Below are 18711 nucleotides of genomic sequence, written 5' to 3'. Positions count from 1 at the left end.
CTTTTAGGACAGAACCCACAGGAAACATCTGAAAATCCGAGATTTTTGTCATTTTAAGTCCCCCAAAACTGGATTTTAAGTGCCCCATGAACATGTTTGTACGTTTCATTCATAAACCGTTCAAAATATTAAATATTGCGGGGTTTTTTCTTCATTTTATAGAGCCTTAAACAGCAAATACAATTAAATCGAGACACATTGATCGATCTTCTAATGTTTTTTAGATATTTCGGATTCAAGCGGTTTTGAACGAAAAAAATACACGTTGTATGATATTCAAATCTTAATTATTCGAAAACGGTAAAAGATAGGAGCTTCCCCTCAGAATATTAAGTTAATTAATTTTTGTTCTTTCTAATAAAGGAATGAAATCTTAAAATTGAGCGGTTTCCGATAGATACGTCTTTAATTATAAGCCGTTGAATCAAATCAACAATTTGTATTTTTTGATGGAAAAATATACATTTTTGTAGTAGTTATTTTTGGTTCTTTCAGTAAAGTGACGCAGAAGGGAAATCATAAAAATAAAAAAAATACAATTCTCGACGTTTCGATTGCAACACAAGCAATCATCATCAGGTGTGAAAACCACAGCAAGAAAATGTATTGTTTTATTTTTATTATTTTATTATTTCCCTTCTGCGTGACTTTACCGAAATAACCAAGAATATTAATCTCTGCAGTCACGAAAGCTTTAAATCGAAATTTTTGTAGTTGTTAGTGTCTGATCGTAGATTTTAAAAAGGTGAAAAATCATATAATGTTAATTATTATATTGATTTAATTACCTTCGCCTGGTGAAGACAAGCTTCATGAACGAGTTTTAATATAAAATCCAATGTGGCAAGGACCCTCCTAAAGAGAGTCCTTAGACTCAGTTATGGCTTTCCTGGACAAGTAATCATTATATTATTAAATGTCAGAGCTTACATCATTTAGGTGTTCATACACTCCATTTTAATTAAGCAAATTTTATGACTTTATCTAATTAATGAGAACTTTCGTGTGTATTTTTTGACCATACTCACCATTTCTTCACGAGGAATTGGCAATTTGCATTATAATTTCTTCACGCCTTAACAGCTTGGGGCTTGTTTTTCCTTAAATTAGCCGTTAATGCTCGTTATGCATGTATTTTCTTAGCTACGCTGTATGAATACACTGCACTTCATTGAACTGGGCGAAGCCCATCAGGCTACCTGATGTTGTGCAAGTGGCACTCGAGCAACAACACCCCATGCACACACGCGGGTTACAGGTTCTCCCCTAATTCAGAACCAAACTCCGCTGGATCCCGGCATGGCCTGCAGCCGCGTCTCACTGCGCCTGAACCCAGTCCAGTGAGAATGGCTCCAGTGCCAGGCTGCACTCAAGAAGTCCACTGTGGCTTCACAAGAGAGGGCCTTTCATGTCATGGAATTTTGCGAGTGCAGCTGACGTCGTTGTGCTATTCCTTGGCCAATTACTTGTTCTGGGGACCAAAAATTGCACATAGAGCTCTTCACTGAGCACGTATATGTTCGCAAACGTTACATAATTATAATCAAAGCTTCTATGTAGGGCTGTGTGCAGCCACTGGCATGTTGCGCTCTGTTTGGAGTGCTGTCCCGCAAACTCTGAGAAAGGTGCTGGCCTATGACTAAATAGAACTATAATGCACTGGCAGTGGTCATCATCGTCCGCCATGGACTATCCACTGCTGGATGCAGGTTTCCCCAAGCCGTCGGCTTCCGTCGTATTCTTGCAACGCAATGATTCATTGGCTTCCTCGAGCCGATTTCATCACTCCATGGGCACTCTCTCTGGCGCTTCCTCGCCGCCATCCCTTCCAGCGACATGTCCTGAGCAAGCCCGTCTTTACTTTTCTTCACAATCAATGTGATGTATCTAACTTTACATCTTCTCTAACCTGTGCTCCTGTCTCCTGAGTGTCATTGCATGCACGCTTATCTCCATGCACCTTTCAGTTTATGTTCCATTGTAAATGTCCATGTTCCTGATCCACATGTCACAGCAGGTAATATAAGTTACGAATTAACGCTGCCTTACATTTTAATTTGCTATAGTTTTGGACAATGGTCTTTCTCAGAAAGCGTTGGTATAGGATAGGAAAAAAGATGGTCTGATGCGGTACAGGAGGATGTGGAGCTGAGTTGACTTGCCGAAGACTGGTGTGAGCGGTGTCAAGATCGGCCTCTGTGGAGGAGGCTCGTGAAGGATACTACTGGACAGTTGGAGGCAGTCGCCCTCCAACAACAACGGAGGGCGGAGGAGCGACGCTCACAAAGAGCGGAGCACCGGGCGGATAAAATGGAGTGGGTTGGCACAGTCGGGGGTAAAGCTAGTGCATCTGTCAGTCATCTCAGTCAGCCAACTCATAGCACCTGGGTGTGTCCCTTGACCTCCTGTCAGCGAGCCTTCAACGTGCACCCGGGCCTGGCACAGGCACCGTGGCGATGTCACCGCCACTTAGTGGCGAATGGTGGCTCTTGTTGTTGTTGGGATAAGTGGCATAAACGAGAGTGCGTTCATATATATAGACAGAGAGAGAGAGAGAGCTCAAGGACGGCCCTAACGTTGCTCGGTGACCCGTGCCAGCAGCAGTTGGCAGTACCAATCAGGCGTTGACAACATTCGAATGTATTCTAGATTTGAAGCTTTCGTGACTGCAAGGATTCATACTCTTAGGTTTTTTCGGTAAAGTCACGTAGGTAAAAAAATAAAATAAAAAATTACTAAAAGTAATAATAGAAATAAAATAATAAATCATGGCGAAAATAATTAATTATATGCACCCACGATTCCTAATGTTTCCTCTGAAACGTCGTGATTTATTATTTTATTTCTATTATTACTTTTAGTAAATTTTTATTTTATTTTTGTTACCTACGTGACTTTACCGAAAAAACCTAAGAGTATAAAATTTGAATGTTTGCACAACGTGCAGTCCATACACAAATAGGCCGACCAAACAGACGACAGTTTGGGTGCAACGTTTATTCAAGAGAAGACACGCGGATGGGAGCATGGGAATAACGCGAATCGATCAAGTTTACAATTAAGATTGTAAAATAATTAATTATATGCACCCACGATTCCTAATGTGAGGGACAAAGCAACCTCCCCACTCCGCCAATGCGGGCGAGGTTTAATCTCTCATATACAACAAACCTGAAATAACGTTGTACATAATCGGCTCCATGTTTAATCTGAGAGGCAGCTGGTTCAATTTACTCGAGAAACTTGGGAGGAAAGAAAACACAGTGAGGTGTTTATCCACCAACACGATTCAATAGCTGTTTGTCCTGACAGTTATCTGTGCCCCGTGCATCTCGTTTGCAGTCTCCGTTTTGTTTATCTGCAATGTCGTCTACTGTCCCGCTATAAGCCTCAACTTTTTTTGTGCTCTCATAACATTCAAGTGAAGTGAAAATGATAAGACTTTTACATGCACAATTGAACACGCGCATCATCAGCGCACGCAAAGATTTTGATAGGAGATCCGTTAAATTATCTTTGGTTTCGCAATACCGTCACCACGAGTCTGGCAAGGCTGCTGAGCTAAAACAAACTGCAGTCAACGAGATTTGATACTTGTAGAAATATCTCTTTGCATATTTTTTTTTTTACAAACGCTGCCATGACCTTCAAACGGTTTGTGAACAGGCAAATACGGCACAAATGCAGTCATCACATTTACGGAAGGCCACAGTTAAACGTGGGGACGCACATACTTGTTAGATACCAACACTTTTAAAAATTAATAAATGAATTACTTTAAACTGCTACTTTTGAACGTGCGAACTAACAACAATTTGCTATCTTATTGCATACCCACGCGTGCAGAAAATTATATACACTCACTGGGTGGTGAAGGTTTAATGAAGGTGGGAAGGATGCACGTGGGGATATGGAAACAGAGTAACGCTGTCCTGTAAAGCAGCGGTTCCCAGCCTTTCCGAGTGTGCGGACCCCTTTTCAACCTCCCAAAATTTCACGGACCACCACAGGCTCCCGGTAGTGATTTAAAATTGTACATTTCCCTGGTTATTGCTCTATGTTTTCTTTTCCGCGGACCGCCCTGTAGTAAGCCACGCGGACTACCACAGGTTTGGGAACCGCTGCTGTCAAGTACAACATAAGATTATATAGAAATGCCCTCTGCTGCCCAGCACGTCCATTGTAACAGGCTTCGTCCTGTTAGCCCTTTTAAAGATCTGATCAGATTGGGCGCATTGTACGTTATCTCATCAGTGTACGTATCAGCAATGTCTATTCTATGCATTGTTTCAAGCAGGTAGAAGTCAGTGCAAGTCCCATTGGAAATCCCACAAGTTGTAATAAATTACAAGTACCCTTTGTGATCTGTTTCGCCGAAAAAAGAAACGTGATCTCTAGATCGATTTTCTGAAAGGCTTTTTGGAACAGGGTTTATCTGCTTAAACACAGGTTCTTGGAAAGAAGTACTCCAGAATGCACTTCGGCTTATGCATCTACTTTAGTTTTATGTCACTGAACATACATTAATTTAACCACCACATGCATAGCTGGTGAATTACATTTTGAAAGGGAGTTGGTGACCTAGTGATGTGGAACCACACCAAACATTTTTTTTATGGAAAGTGGGATAAAAAAAAGTGGAATGAGCTCCAAACACATTTTTACAATGGATTATGCAGTCTTGGTGGATCTCGATGAATTTTTTAAATATTGTTTATGTGGGAAAGAATGGATAATATCATTATACTGGTAGGAACCTCCTGGTTACACCAGCCCATAGGGGATTATTGTGTCCGTCCGTCATGCAGAGAGGGGCTGGGTGGGGAGGGGCTGGGTGGGGAGGGTGGGGGGTGGGAGGGGTGGGGCTGGGTGGGGAGGGGCTGGTCACCCCGTGGTGCCCTTATAAAACTCAACGTTTAACGTACTCACGCCGGCTTGTGCCCACCCTCACAGTCGGGCATATTTGCGGAATACACCACGCCGCCGTTGACGCTGGCCATTGACCGAGCAACCCAACGTTCCTACCAGCTCCCTCCGCAGGATTGTGTTTCTGATACAGGTGCCAAACACTGGTACATATTGCCTGGGAAATGGAAGAGCGGAACAAGTAGGGTTACGACCGCAGTCGAAGACATGGAAACTTCCACACCGACACAAGAAAGAAGTAACGGAGAGGGAAATGACAGTGGGGACTGATTTTGAGAAAGACCACGATGATGATTACGGGGGCGAGGAAACAAAAAAGAGGACAATGCAAGTGGAGTGTGCACACAATTGCATGACGTTTATTGTGTTTACAAACCACAACAGTCACCCTATGTATGTTTAGCGTTCCTAAAACTTAATTGTAAATGTACTACGATCAGCTTTAAAGTAATGTGCCCGAGCCGAACTACACTGCAAGGAAATTATAATTTAACACCGATTTATGATTGTGCAATATTGAATTTCTCACGTGACCGTTGTTTTTGTACCGATTTATATTTGCTGTACTTTATTTACCGTATATCCATTGTCATTTTGCTGACCCAGATTACGGGAAAATTTCACTATTCTGACCGTTTGAATTTTCACCTCGTAAAATAAACTTTAACATTGAAATAAATGCAAAGGCCAGTTTCGTTCCACCAAAACAAATGCCACCCAGGTTTATCTCAGCCATGAGGTACGCGATCCATGAGGTTTTTTGGGGGTTTGATTGCGTAAATATAAATGTGTCGTTAAACCCGCCACAGCCAATTAGTAAGGTTTGTCACGTAAACAAAACGTGCCAATCAGTTACTAGTACAGCGCACCGCTGTGTTGGAGTAAGGGGTCGTCCATAAATGACGTAACGCGATTTTGGAGATTTTTGACCCCCCCCCCTCAAATATGACGTCACAAAGTTCTGCCCCCCCCAAAATAAAACATGCTTCAAATCGCTCTAAACTATTGTCATTGCAGTGCGTATTTAATGTGGCGCTGCACTCTGATGTTGTAGGAGAAAACATTTTAAAAAAAAGTCTATTTAATTAAGTAGAACGTTTTGATGTAAAGCTTTCGTGACTGCAGGGATTCATATTCTTGGTTCTTTCGGTAAAGTCACGTAAAAGAAAAATAATAAAATATTTTGTATTTTTTTAATTTACATTATTTCCCTTCTACGTGACTAATGAAGAACCAAGAATACGTAGAACGTGTTGTCTATATTTATTTAAAGTTGCGAATTTTGATGTGACGTTACATTTCTCACCCCCCTCCCTCGTCACACATCGTCACAAATGTCTGACAACTTTGAAATAAAACCCAACGAGACTGCTCCGGTCGCAAGTTGCTTGCCACCGCCCTCTCCGCGTTCTGGCCGCCTGTCCTTGCTGGGGGGTTTACAACGCCACTTGACGCAGCCACAAGGCGGCACTCTGCCCGCCTCTTCCTGCGTCTGTGTCGCTGTTTGCGTGTCGATACCCGCGTCTTCTTTGTGTGTCCGTGTTCTCGATCTATCGCTGCTGTCTCGACGTGGTGGTGGTGGTGGTCTCTGTTTCTTTACGTCTCAGCATCCGTGTCTCGTCATGTTCGCCAGTGTCGCTGTCTCGGCATATTTCTGTCGATGTTTGACTATTTAATCGTCTGTTTCTGCACGCATCTCGGAGTCTCTGCGATTTAATACACATCCGTCCATTTCTCTATTTGCCTCTCTGCATGTCCCTCAGTCTGTCACAATGCGTCTGTATCGCGCTATATCGCTACTGGTCTTCATTTCTACAATATCCCTGTCTGTAAGATTCCGCTCACAAGACGCACAACTAACATCGCGACCCCTCTCTCTCTCTGACATCGTTACCAACATCTCGATACAGCCGCAGACCCGAGCTGGGGCGGTTCTCTCTGCCGCCCTCTCCCCGCCCCCCTCTGCCGTGGCCCGCACGCCTCTCAGGCGACGCCGAGGCTCCATTCGCCTGGGCCGCGGGCCTAGTCTCCCCCATCCGTTTCTCTCGATCCGTGCTGCTCCTCCCGGCTCAGCGTCAACTCGCGGGCGCATTGGAAGCGAACTAAGAGCGTGGCCGCTACTCATTATCAAAGTAAAATAACGCTGAGAATCGAACCGAGTGGCGAGCAACTTCGAGGCTTCCCGCCAACAAGGGCGACCGATTCAGAGGGGCCCCGTCACCCACGCAGGAGCCAATCAGCATCATCGCTGGGTCTCTGGGGGGTGAGGGATGTGGATGACGTCATCCGCGAAGTTTAATGCTTACAACAGCGATGATGTCATCCGCGTATAAACAGTGTTATGAAAGTTGATGTGACGTCGAACAAAAAGCAGAGCTTATAGACGAACTGTGAAACAAGAAACGCGCGCTTTATTCAAACCGAAGATGATAAACACGATGTCGGGAGAAAGGGGATTTACTTCCAAATATGTCGTCACTCTTGACCCTGTGATTTATTACATTTGGGAAACAGAAGGGAAGTTCTGATTGCATTCAATAATTACAGGCAAACCTCGCCGAACGCGGGGGTTACGTTCCCAGAAAACGCCGTGTTGGGCAAAACCGCGTTCGACAAGTAGTTAGCCTTTTGGGAATAATAGGATTAAGCTTCTGGGCCCGAAATAAATCACATCACTACCTAAATGTTGACTTAAAGCTTTCGTGACTGCAGGAATTCATATCCTTTGGGTCTTTCGGTAAAGTCACGTAGATAGGTTCAAATAAAATAACAAACTACGACGTTTCGATCGCAACACAAGCGGTCGTCATCAGGCAAAGGAGTTAGCCTCTGAAGGCAAAATGTTTATCACGGTTTGGGGATGGGCGAGCCCCAAGTGTATGGGCGGCAGCCAGGGTCATGGGCAGTGCACCACTGCCAATGCAGCAGCTATGTCAATGTGAGAGATTCGCATGTGAACGTGAGAGATTAGCATGTGAATGTAAGATCGCAGAGCTGCCGCCACGTCGGCGCGCGATGTGGCTGTGTTAGTGAGAAATTAACACGAATCCGACCCGTGTCATGGCACTAAATCAGTGTTCTTCATTGCAAGGCCCGCGGGCCACTGGTGGCCTTTCGTGCGGCCCCCAGCAACACACAACGAGTAAACAACCCCCACCATCACCATCATCACCATCACCGTGCTGCTGTCAAACCCCAATGCTTTCCAATGTGTGGCGGCCCTCACACTGATGTCTTATTGGCAAAAGAGGCCTCCCTCTGAAAATGAACGAAAGGAGTCGCTCTCGACCTCGCAACACGAGCATAATTAATTTATTTCTATAACACCTTGATTGCTATGATTAATGTTGTTACATTGTTTTTATAGCGTTATTTTGGTAATTTCGAAAACATATGGGTACTCTAAATTGTATAATGGTTGTTATTGTTTGATATGCATCACAAAGGGATTTTTGCACACAGCTTTTTTTTTATTTGCTGGTTTATCCAGGATGTTTCTGTTGTGCGTCGTCGCTTTAAGATGTTCTCCGTTCATATTTTGTTTGTTGCGGTTGCACCCGACTTAAGAGCCGCATGGCTCACAGGGCTACACCTAATACATGAAACTTAAAAAACTAGAAACTAACAGCGATCCGTGATTTGTATAAATTATTTGGCGATGCTGCTGATGTGCGTTCAACTTCTTTCGCACCCTACGTAGCCCAGCCGTGCTAATCGGGCCATGGTGCACGAGCACATATTACACAACGCAACACCTTCGTCAATGGCAATGTGTTGTAGGCTTATAAGAAATAGTACAATATATAATATTCGACGTTTCGGGCAAGGGGTCTTCTTCACAGCAGCCGAGCGAAGGGCCGTCCATTGGTGGGGTGCGGAGCCCGCTGGTCAAATCTCACCGTGTGTGGTATTCCCCTGACGCCTTCAATCTCAACCGAAAGCATTACATCTGACACCGTGAAGTCGAAGCACGCCCCCACCCCCCCCCCCCCCCAAAGCGCCGGGGCCCGGGGCGGTCACCCCGACTTGCGGTTCCCTCGTGAGGGGCGGCTTCTCACCCAGCCACATTTTGATAAACAATGCAATCTGGACTTCGTCGTGGGTTCAATCCCGACCCTGACGATGCCTGCTGCTGTATATTTGGAGTTTGCGTCTCTCTCTCATCATCGCGGTGGCTAGGAGATGTTGATTACCTCGCCTGGTGTGCAGGAGGTCGTGGGTTCGATCCCGACCCTGACGATGCCTGCTGCTGCTGCTGTATATTTGGAGTTTGCGGTATCTTTATACTCGTGGTCACGTGGATTTTCTCCAAGTCCTCCGGTTTCCCCTCCACATTTATAATGAACAACACGCATTTAGGGTACTTTGGCTGCTATTAATTTCCACACGACGATGAGCTACTTCGCTGAGCTGTCATTTGTGATAATCAGGTCGCTTCTGAAAAAGAGCTGTGTAGCTCAGTGGGGCCTTACCTGGTAAAATAAAAATTATTTATAAAATAAACACGTGTTTAGTCAGAGAGTTTGGCTGCTATACCTGTCCAAACGATAAGCCACTTCATCGAGATACGGTTTGCGATAGTCAGGTCGCTTCTGAAAAAGAGCTAAAAAAAAGATAATAATAATAATAATAATAGATCACGACGTATCGATAGCAACACAAGCCATCGTCCTCAGGTGCAACAATATTCCATTCACAGGCAAGACCACCTCAGCTGTACTTAACTCAGCTCACTTGGTTTCTTTAATCAAGGACATCTCACTATCTCCAGATGATTTGCTTGTCAGTTTCGATGCAGTCTCTCTGTTCACCAAGGTACCTGTGCCTGACACCATTGCAATCATTAAAGACTTGGTCCAACAGGGACTGAATCCTGATGTACCAACACTTACTTCACCTGGAATGGAACATTCTACAGACAAGTTGAAGGTACCCCAATGGGTTCTCCCTTATTTCCAGTTGTAGCCAATGTTGTCATGAAAACATTTGAGACAGATGCCATCCAGTCATTCACACTACGTCCGGCCTTGTGGAAGAGATACGTAGATGACACGTTCGTCATCTGGCCACATGGCCGACCAGCTCTGAACCAATTCCTCACCCACATCAATTCCATGCTCCAAGCCATCAAATTCACCATGGAGGTGGAAAAGAATGGCAAGTTACCATTCTTGGATGTTTTAATCGAAAAGAGACCAGTTGGCTCAACGGGGCACTCTGTCTACAGTAAAGCCATCCATACGGTTGCCTACCTAATCCTGACTTCCACCACCATCCATCCCAGGAAAATTCCCTCATCAAAACTCTACATCATAGAGCTCGATGTATTTCCCACCATCACCACCTAGCCAGTGAACTGGAGCACGTACACCAAGCTCTCAAGATGAATGGATATTCAGACTACACAATCCATAAAGCTATCACCCCAACCGTTGTGAAAGAACCATCTGAGGACCCAATCAAAATCATCACCTTGCCATACATAGCAGGAGTCTCCAAAAAGATCTACAAAATTATAAGCAAACACAAGATCCAGGTTCGATTTAACACAGTACATAAAATTCGTGATCTGATCCCATCTGTGAAGGATGTGATCCCTGACCTGCAATACCCCAGCGTCTACAAACTAAGCTGTGTCTGCGGCAGTAGTTACATTGGGGAAACCAAGCGGCATGTCTCGGACCGTGTTCGTGAACATCAGGCAGATCTGAAACACCATAGGACCAATACTTCGGCTGTGGCTGATCATTGTTTTAATGCGGTGGGCTCACACGAAATTGATTTCTCCTCAGGTACTTTGCAAACCCACTGGCTATCAACAAAGATTCGTTCATGAAGCCATCCATATTAATAGGCACAGAGAAAATTTCAACCGAGAAGATGGGTACAAACTGAGCAATCATTGGAAGGACGTTATTAACCAGTTTCAATCTCAACTGGCTGTGATGTTTCCACGCCGTCGTCTTGGACACCGTTCTCCGACCTTAGATTCACTTGCTAATCTCTCACATTCACATAGCCACTTCCTCGCCCTCTCCCACCTTAGATTCACTTGCTAATCTCTCACATTCACATAGCCACTTCCTCGCCCTCTCCCACCTTAGAGTCACTTGCTAATCTCTCACATTCACATAGCAACTTCCTCGCCCTCTCCTACCGTAGATTCACTTGCTAATCTCTCACATTCACATAGCCACTTCCTCGCCCTCTCCCACCTTAGATTCACTTGCTAATCTCTCACATTCACATAGCCACTTCCTCGCCCTCTCCCACCTTAGAGTCACTTGCTAATCTCTCACATTCACATAGCAACTTCCTCGCCCTCTCCTACCGTAGATTCACTTGCTAATCTCTCACATTCACATAGCCACTTCCTCGCCCTCTCCCACCTTAGATTCACTTGCTAATCTCTCACATTCACATAGCCACTTCCTCGCCCTCTCCCACCTTAGAGTCACTTGCTAATCTCTCACATTCACATAGCCACTTCCTCGCCCTCTCCCACCTTAGAGTCACTTGCTAATCTCTCACATTCACATAGCCACTTCCTCGCCCTCTCCCACCTTAGATTCACTTGCTAATCTCTCACATTCACATAGCCACTTCCTCGCCCTCTCCCACCTTAGATTCACTTGCTAATCTCTCACATTCACATAGCCACTTCCTCGCCCTCTCCCACCTTAGATTCACTTGCTAATCTCTCACATTCACATAGCCATTTCCTCGCCCTCTCCCACCTTAGATTCACTTGCTAATCTCTCACATTCACATAGCCACTTCCTCGCCCTCTCCCACCTTAGAGTCACTTGCTAATCTCTCACATTCACATAGCCACTTCCTCGCCCTCTCCCACCTTAGATTCACTTGCTAATCTCTCACATTCACATAGCCACTTCCTCGCCCTCTTCCACCTTAGATTCACTTGCTAATCTCTCACATTCACATAGCCACTTCCTCGCCCTCTCCCACCTTAGATTCACTTGCTAATCTCTCACATTCACATAGCCACTTCCTCGCCCTCTCCCACCTTAGATTCACTTGCTAATCTCTCACATTCACATAGCCACTTCCTCGCCCTCTCCCACCTTAGATTCACTTGCTAATCTCTCACATTCACATAGCCACTTCCTCGCCCTCTCCCACCTTAGATTCACTTGCTAATCTCTCACATTCACATAGCCACTTCCTCGCCCTCTCCCACCTTAGAGTCACTTGCTAATCTCTCACATTCACATAGCCACTTCCTCGCCCTCTCCTACCGTAGATTCACTTTCTAATCTCTCACATTCACATAGCCACTTCCTCGCCCTCTCCCACCTTAGATTCACTTGCTAATCTCTCACATTCACATAGCCACTTCCTCGCCCTCTCCCACCTTAGATTCACTTGCTAATCTCTCACATTCACATAGCCACTTCCTCGCCCTCTCCCACCTTAGAGTCACTTGCTAATCTCTCACATTCACATAGCCACTTCCTCGCCCTCTCCTACCGTAGATTCACTTTCTAATCTCTCACATTCACATAGCCACTTCCTCGCCCTCTCCTACCGTAGATTCACTTGCTAATCTCTCACATTCACATAGCCACTTCCTCGCCCTCTCCCACCTTAGATTCACTTGCTAATCTCTCACATTCACATAGCCACTTCCTCGTCCTCTCCTACCGTAGATTCACTTGCTAATCTCTCACATTCACATAGCACTTCCGCGCCCTCATCGTGGAGGTCGCCCTCCGATCTTACATTAACATGCTAATCTCTCACATTCACATCTATAGCCCTGCCCACTTCGTTTAAACCTTTAAAGCAGTCTGCATCAGCAGCTTTTCTCTCTTTTTTTACCTGAGTGACTTTACCGAAAAAACCAAAGAGTAAGAGCTATATAGTAGCTCAGTGAGGCCTTAACCAAGTAAAATAAAATAAAAAATTGTTTCGTTTAGTTTATTGGCAGGAGCACTGCAAAACAAATAAATGATGGTAAACTCGGCGGACATGACGTCATCCCCAAACGAGTTGGCGGCGAGTGACGTCACACGGGCGGGCGTTGTCGTGGCAACCGACGGGCGCCATGGCGGAGATGCCGCCACCGCCACTGCCGCCCGTGCGCGGCATGGAGGCGAGAGACGGCGGCGCTCTGAGCGAGCGGCAGCAGCGGCAGCTCGAGACCCTCAAGGTGGCGGAGGGGGGCGCCGCGCACGGGGCGGATCGTGTCGAGCTGGGGGGGGGGAACCCCTGGGGGTAACGTGGCAATGTCCCAAGGAGGAGTTGGGGGGGGGTTACGTGAGGTGATTTATAAACAAACGCGTGATATTATATCATACACGAGAGGCATTGGTGAGTAATCACGTGTGACTATGCCAATATAAATCATTACGATAATTTAATAAATCCATATGGTAATCTAGAAAGATTTAAAATACCTTTCTCAACTCTTTGGATCCAGCGAACAAATGACGTCACGCGTGCAAAGCGTCCGTTGACATTTTTTGTTATTCGCTTGCAGCTCCTATGTGGTTGGTTAAAGTCTTCTTGATTGTTACACGCATTTCTCAGAGCCATGTCGGGTCAGGCAGGGGGCTTCTCGGTTGAGACAAAAGTCAACAAGGGGTAGTAGAGCAGTGGCCAGACAAGGTTGAGAACCACTGCTGGAGCGCAGCGTTCTAAGCTCACTTCCAGAGGGCGCCACCGACACGACACGACCAGGGTGCGGGCCGCCACATTTGAAAGCATTGCTGGGTTTGACAGCAGCACGATGATGATGATGGGAAGTGTTTTCACGTTTGTGCATTGTCAGGGGGCCTCACAATGAATGATCCTGTTCGTGACGTCCCTCTGCCTTGAACTCCTAATTCATGTGCACTTAAAATATATAATACGTGAAAGGCGACGTTTCGCGCAGTGGCCCTTAATAGCACATTGTGCGTGTGCACCGCTGCCAACGAGAATGTTGTCACCGGAGCGTCGCAATGTCGAGAGTAACCGTGGTCAGAGGCGGCCGTTCCGCAGCGAACTCGACACGTGCGTCAATGGCGCTGTGGCCTTAGAAGGAAACTAAATATATGACGAGAGGCGACGTTTCGGCCCTGCCTCATATCGCACGCACACACTTCGAGAAAGGGGTCTGCGTTGGCTGACCCAGCCAGGCAACCCTCCTCTCAGGGGAATAAAATGAGTAACAATTTGTGGGAATGTCGACAGTGGTGCTACCTGACACTGGACACCCTAGCCACGGAGAGGTTTCGTCTCGATGGATCCTTCAGGTAAAAAATGTTGAAATATAAAAACAAGATGTAAAAATGGGTAACCTGACCCCTGTCGTGGAAATGTGAAATTTTCACCAATAGCGATCGTTTTTCCTCATGAGAGGAATGTTTCTATTAGCACTCACGTAGAGTTTATGTTAATGTTTTGATTTTAAATACTTATTTGAAACTGCTAGTCACTTATCCACTTTCCCGCTCATGAATCCACTCACCACCTCACCCACCCAATTACAACTTTGCCATTTTCCCACACACTTATCTCCTGCTCCATCCAATTGCAACTTTGCTCACCTGCTCGCAGTCCCACCAATCCAAGAGCTCATTCACTGACCCACCTACCCATCCATTCACAAACCCCCCTACTCATTCACAACCCACCTATTCCTTAACTCGCCCATCGACCCGTGCAATTATTGACCCACCTACCACTCACCCATCCACACCTAGTAACTCATCCTGTCACAGCCCTCTCACTAACCCACCCACCCACCCACTTGAGAGTCACTCGTGCTGCACTTGAGTCATGTGGGTTTGTGAGGGTTTAAGGACCACCAGTGCATGCGTGTTTCCCATCTCTATCCACATGTCTGCTGCCCACAGGTCCGAACCCGCATTGAGGATGAGCGCTACCTGCGTTCGCACTCCGAGATACGGATCCTGCTCATGGCCTTCCTGAAGTACGGCTGTGAATACCTGAAGTTAAAATGAGAACAGGAGTGAAAATTAGACCAAAAGTGAAAAAGACACATTTCCCCTGCTTACGATGAGCCATTACTGCAAGATCTGACCATGTGTGTCCAGTGCTCGCTGAGCTGCGTTGGCTTCCGGTTGCCGAATGAATACCTTATAAGATCGCACTCATTACACACAAAGTGCTTGCCACAAATGAACCACAATACCCTGCTGATTTTATCAAGGAGCATAACGATCATGCAAACTCCGTTCATCCTCGCAGCAGCTTTTGGCCAACCATCAGACAAAGATGGTCACTGCATCGTGCGTTTTCAGATGTGCTTCTGTGGCCGCCTGAAACGATCTTCATTCCGATATTAGGAAGCCACTGGAGCTAGGCACTATTACATTTTGATTCTTTAGAACTACTTTTTGTATTTCGTTTGTTTACCTTTCACACGCCTCCGATTAGCACGGTTGGCTACATACGGTGGAAAATAAGTCCAACATACAATGCCTAACAATAGAAAAGGACAACCATAACATCAGTGGCACCCCTACAACCATTGTGACTCTGGGATAGATGGTTATGATGAAATGCAACTGAATTTCACGAGGCTGTACATAAAGCAGGACATTTGCAATCAGCTAATTTGAAGAAGTGGGCCTTTTATTCGGGCTGGGAGCGAAGAGTAGGCGTGGACATGGAGGGAATGAGATGAAAATATTGGTAAGGCGGAAGTGAAGACACTTCACAGAGAGTCATTCACAAGCAAGGGACACTAGGGGAGGGGACCCACATGTTAGGGAGCATAGATCACCATCTGACCAAACTAGCGATACAACTGAATAACCAGCTCACAGTTATGTCATAATCAGAATCTTTATCCTGCAGGATAATCCATTGAGCTATGAAGCTCTTTTTCGCAGATGTCCTATCGGGGTGGGTGAGAAAGTTACTAGCCCTAACCTTGCCTCGAACCATCGCTTTTTGTTTTGCTTTTCAATTCCAATATTTACGGTACTGCACTGACACCTCATGGAATCCCACTGCATATTTGCAAGACTAACCCAATAGAAACCAATTCTATATTAACCCTAGACATAAAGTGAATAATCTTAGTCCCTTGGAATCTAATTACATCTTAAAGATTTTACATAAATTACCACATTATTTCCCAGCGAGACAAGTCTTGCAAAGAAACGTAACGCATTCGTCAATGACACTGCCTTAAAAGAAAAAATATATTAATATTAAAATATATATTATAAGGACCTGAAGCCACTTCCATGTTATTAAAATATATATTATAAGGACCTGAAGCCACTTCCATGTTGTGCTGTATATATAGATTCCACTCTTAAGCAAGTGGTCCCAAAGTGCGCGGTAACGGATCTTGCCCAGTGGAATGTCACCGTAGCATAATCTACAGTGCCGTGGAATAAAATTGCAAAATAACTCTCCGTTTACGACGGGCGAGTGCTGATCCAACCTCGAAGATGCCATACGACCTTCCTATTTGGCTCTGTGTGTATGCCTCGCGCTATTACTGCCGCCTGCTGACAATGTTTGTGTGGTGCAGCACACCGATGTGACATTTCTCAAACGAGAAGACGACCGCGTGTTGGCGGTCGTCTTTTCTTTCCAGTTCGTATCAAATTCCACTCGTTCATTCCTCATGCACCGAGAACATATTGTGATGTGGAATGGCCGAATTGTAAAAAAATTAAACGTTGTGTTTTTTACAGAGAGGTATTCCTGAAAAAGCCCGAGGACGTTCGAGAGTTTGCTGCAGGTAAGACCACAACCATTAACATCGTGGATGAGCAAAACCATTAGATACACATTAGTTGTCTTTCTTTTTAACTTATTAGCGTCATCAACACTCGGCATACATATCTCTCTCTACCCGTCTCTCTCTGCCTGTGTTGTGTTGGTCACTCCTGCCGTCAACACATAATTATCGTTGGCTCCCGCTACTACTTCTGGCAGAATTCTTCAACGACCCTTCACTACCCGCCCACATCCGAGACGTCGGAGAGAAGAAGGAACGTTTATAATATCGTCGCTTGCGTCACAAGCACGGAGCTCCATCTCCACACAATCTCGGACGTGGACGGTGCCAGCGCAGGGGGTGCTGGGCAGTCTGGTCTGGCCAGCCGGTGTGCTGCAGTCAGCACCTGTAAAAACTAAAACTATTCTTTATTTGCCAGGTAAGGCCCACTGAGCTATGTAGCTCCTTTTCAGATGCAACCTGGTCACATTATAGTTCAACTAAGTGGCTTATCGCAGCCAAATACTCTCAACGTGTATTTCTAAATGTGGAGGGAAAAACTGGAAGACCCGGGGAAAAATCAATGCGACCACGCAAATTAAATATACAACAGGCGTCAGGGATGGGGATCGAGCTCACAACCTCCTGTATACCAGGCGAGGTAGTTAACATCTCGTCACCACGGCACACCTGTGTGTAACACCTCTGGTGTGCAGTGTGATCCTTGAGCAGGGCCTTTAGTCTAATTCCAGAGACATAACAAAAATACATTTTCAACACTATCCGTCCGCAAGAGCCAATCTGAAGGTTCAATGTCTCCAAGATATATTGTGCAAACAATACAGCTGTTCTGAAGTTTGACGTTTGTCACCCATAGTGTCCATTTTAAAAGTAGTAGTAGCCATTGGCTCAGCGAGTCTGCTTGAACCTGACACACAACTGAATGGGCGAACACCTGCACAGACATCAACAGGTCGGCTGTTTGGTGTGAAATTCCACGGTGTGGCTTTCAGCGTGAAATGAAAATAAACAATAACTTAGAAGTTGCATTTTGTGTCAGTGACCTGTGGGTTGTGTGGGGCAGGAGGGCATTGCTCAAGTAACAAACGAATGCAGTGTGTTGGTTTAAGGATAAACAGTGGTTTGCTAAAACTTTGTGAAATGGATAAATCTACACAACCATAACTTCGCCATGTCTTGATAAGCAATATAAACGATTTGTATCATAAGCCATGATTATCCACTGCTGCATGATGCGGCCGTTTGTATAAGCCTTCATCGAGCAGTGGAGCGTTCCAGATATTAGGAAACAAATGGAGCAATGCCTTTGAAATCTAAATTGAAAACTAATTTCTTTAGAACTGCTTTTTGTGTTTAGCTTGTTGTCCTTCCCCCACACCTCCGCTTAGCATGGTTGGCTACGTACAGTGCGTAAGAAGTTCAACATACATATGGTAGTCATCTCTCACGCATAGCCTTGCAATGCCATCATCCGTCTAGCTCCTGCACGTGAGCTGATTTAACTCTCTTACATCTCCACTGCATGTCCTCTCGGGCGTGCTTCCTCCTTTGGCTGCGTTTCCATTGTTAGTCTGGACCGGGGGCCACACGGGGCTTTTTAAGGCTCTTGAAATATTGAGTGGCTTTACCAAATTTGTAAAAAGATGGCTCTTGTTTTTGTGGCCGACCCCTAGTCTGGACCAACTGCCGTCGATTGTTTTTTTTACAGTCTATATGACGTCTCTACTTTGCGTTTCTTCTTAAATCCATGTCTTCCTTTTCTTGTCCTTCAGAGTAATTCCACACGCATGCCCCACTTTTCCTTACGCCCTATCATGTGTTATTGTTCAATATAGCTCCCTAAGGGCTACCGTTTGCGATTCATCAACTGTCAGCCTCCTGTGCTGTTCTCATTCTTTCATTGCTTGCTTTGACATTTTCAATAATTGATACGTTCTCTGATTCCCCTTCTAATTCTCTTCATAATCGTTCTGTGCATTCTAAGTAAACATAATTATATTATTATATGCAGTATAATATTTGTTTTGGCAAAAGGCCCCACGTTACGCAAATTC

At 45.4% G+C, this 18711-nt stretch overlaps 1 protein-coding gene across 1 annotated transcript; it reads left to right on the top strand.

Moving 5' to 3' along the window:
* Window positions 1–12938: 12938 nt before the first annotated feature.
* On the top strand, window positions 12939–17679 carry RIIAD1 (regulatory subunit of type II PKA R-subunit domain containing 1). Its single transcript, XM_061570680.1, has 4 exons — window positions 12939–13099; window positions 14790–14866; window positions 16611–16657; window positions 16855–17679. Exons 1-4 carry the CDS (start codon window positions 12995–12997, stop codon window positions 16920–16922), a joined length of 297 nt encoding a protein of 98 aa, XP_061426664.1. The 5' UTR covers window positions 12939–12994; the 3' UTR covers window positions 16923–17679.
* Window positions 17680–18711: the final 1032 nt, after the last annotated feature.

Source organism: Lethenteron reissneri, chromosome 46, assembly GCF_015708825.2.
Source record: "Lethenteron reissneri isolate LAM-NWPU_2019-01 chromosome 46, ASM1570882v1, whole genome shotgun sequence".
Taxonomy (NCBI): Eukaryota; Metazoa; Chordata; class Hyperoartia; order Petromyzontiformes; family Petromyzontidae; genus Lethenteron; species Lethenteron reissneri.
The sequence above is the reverse complement of the archived record's forward strand: the minus strand, read 5'-3'. Positions and strand labels throughout refer to the sequence as shown.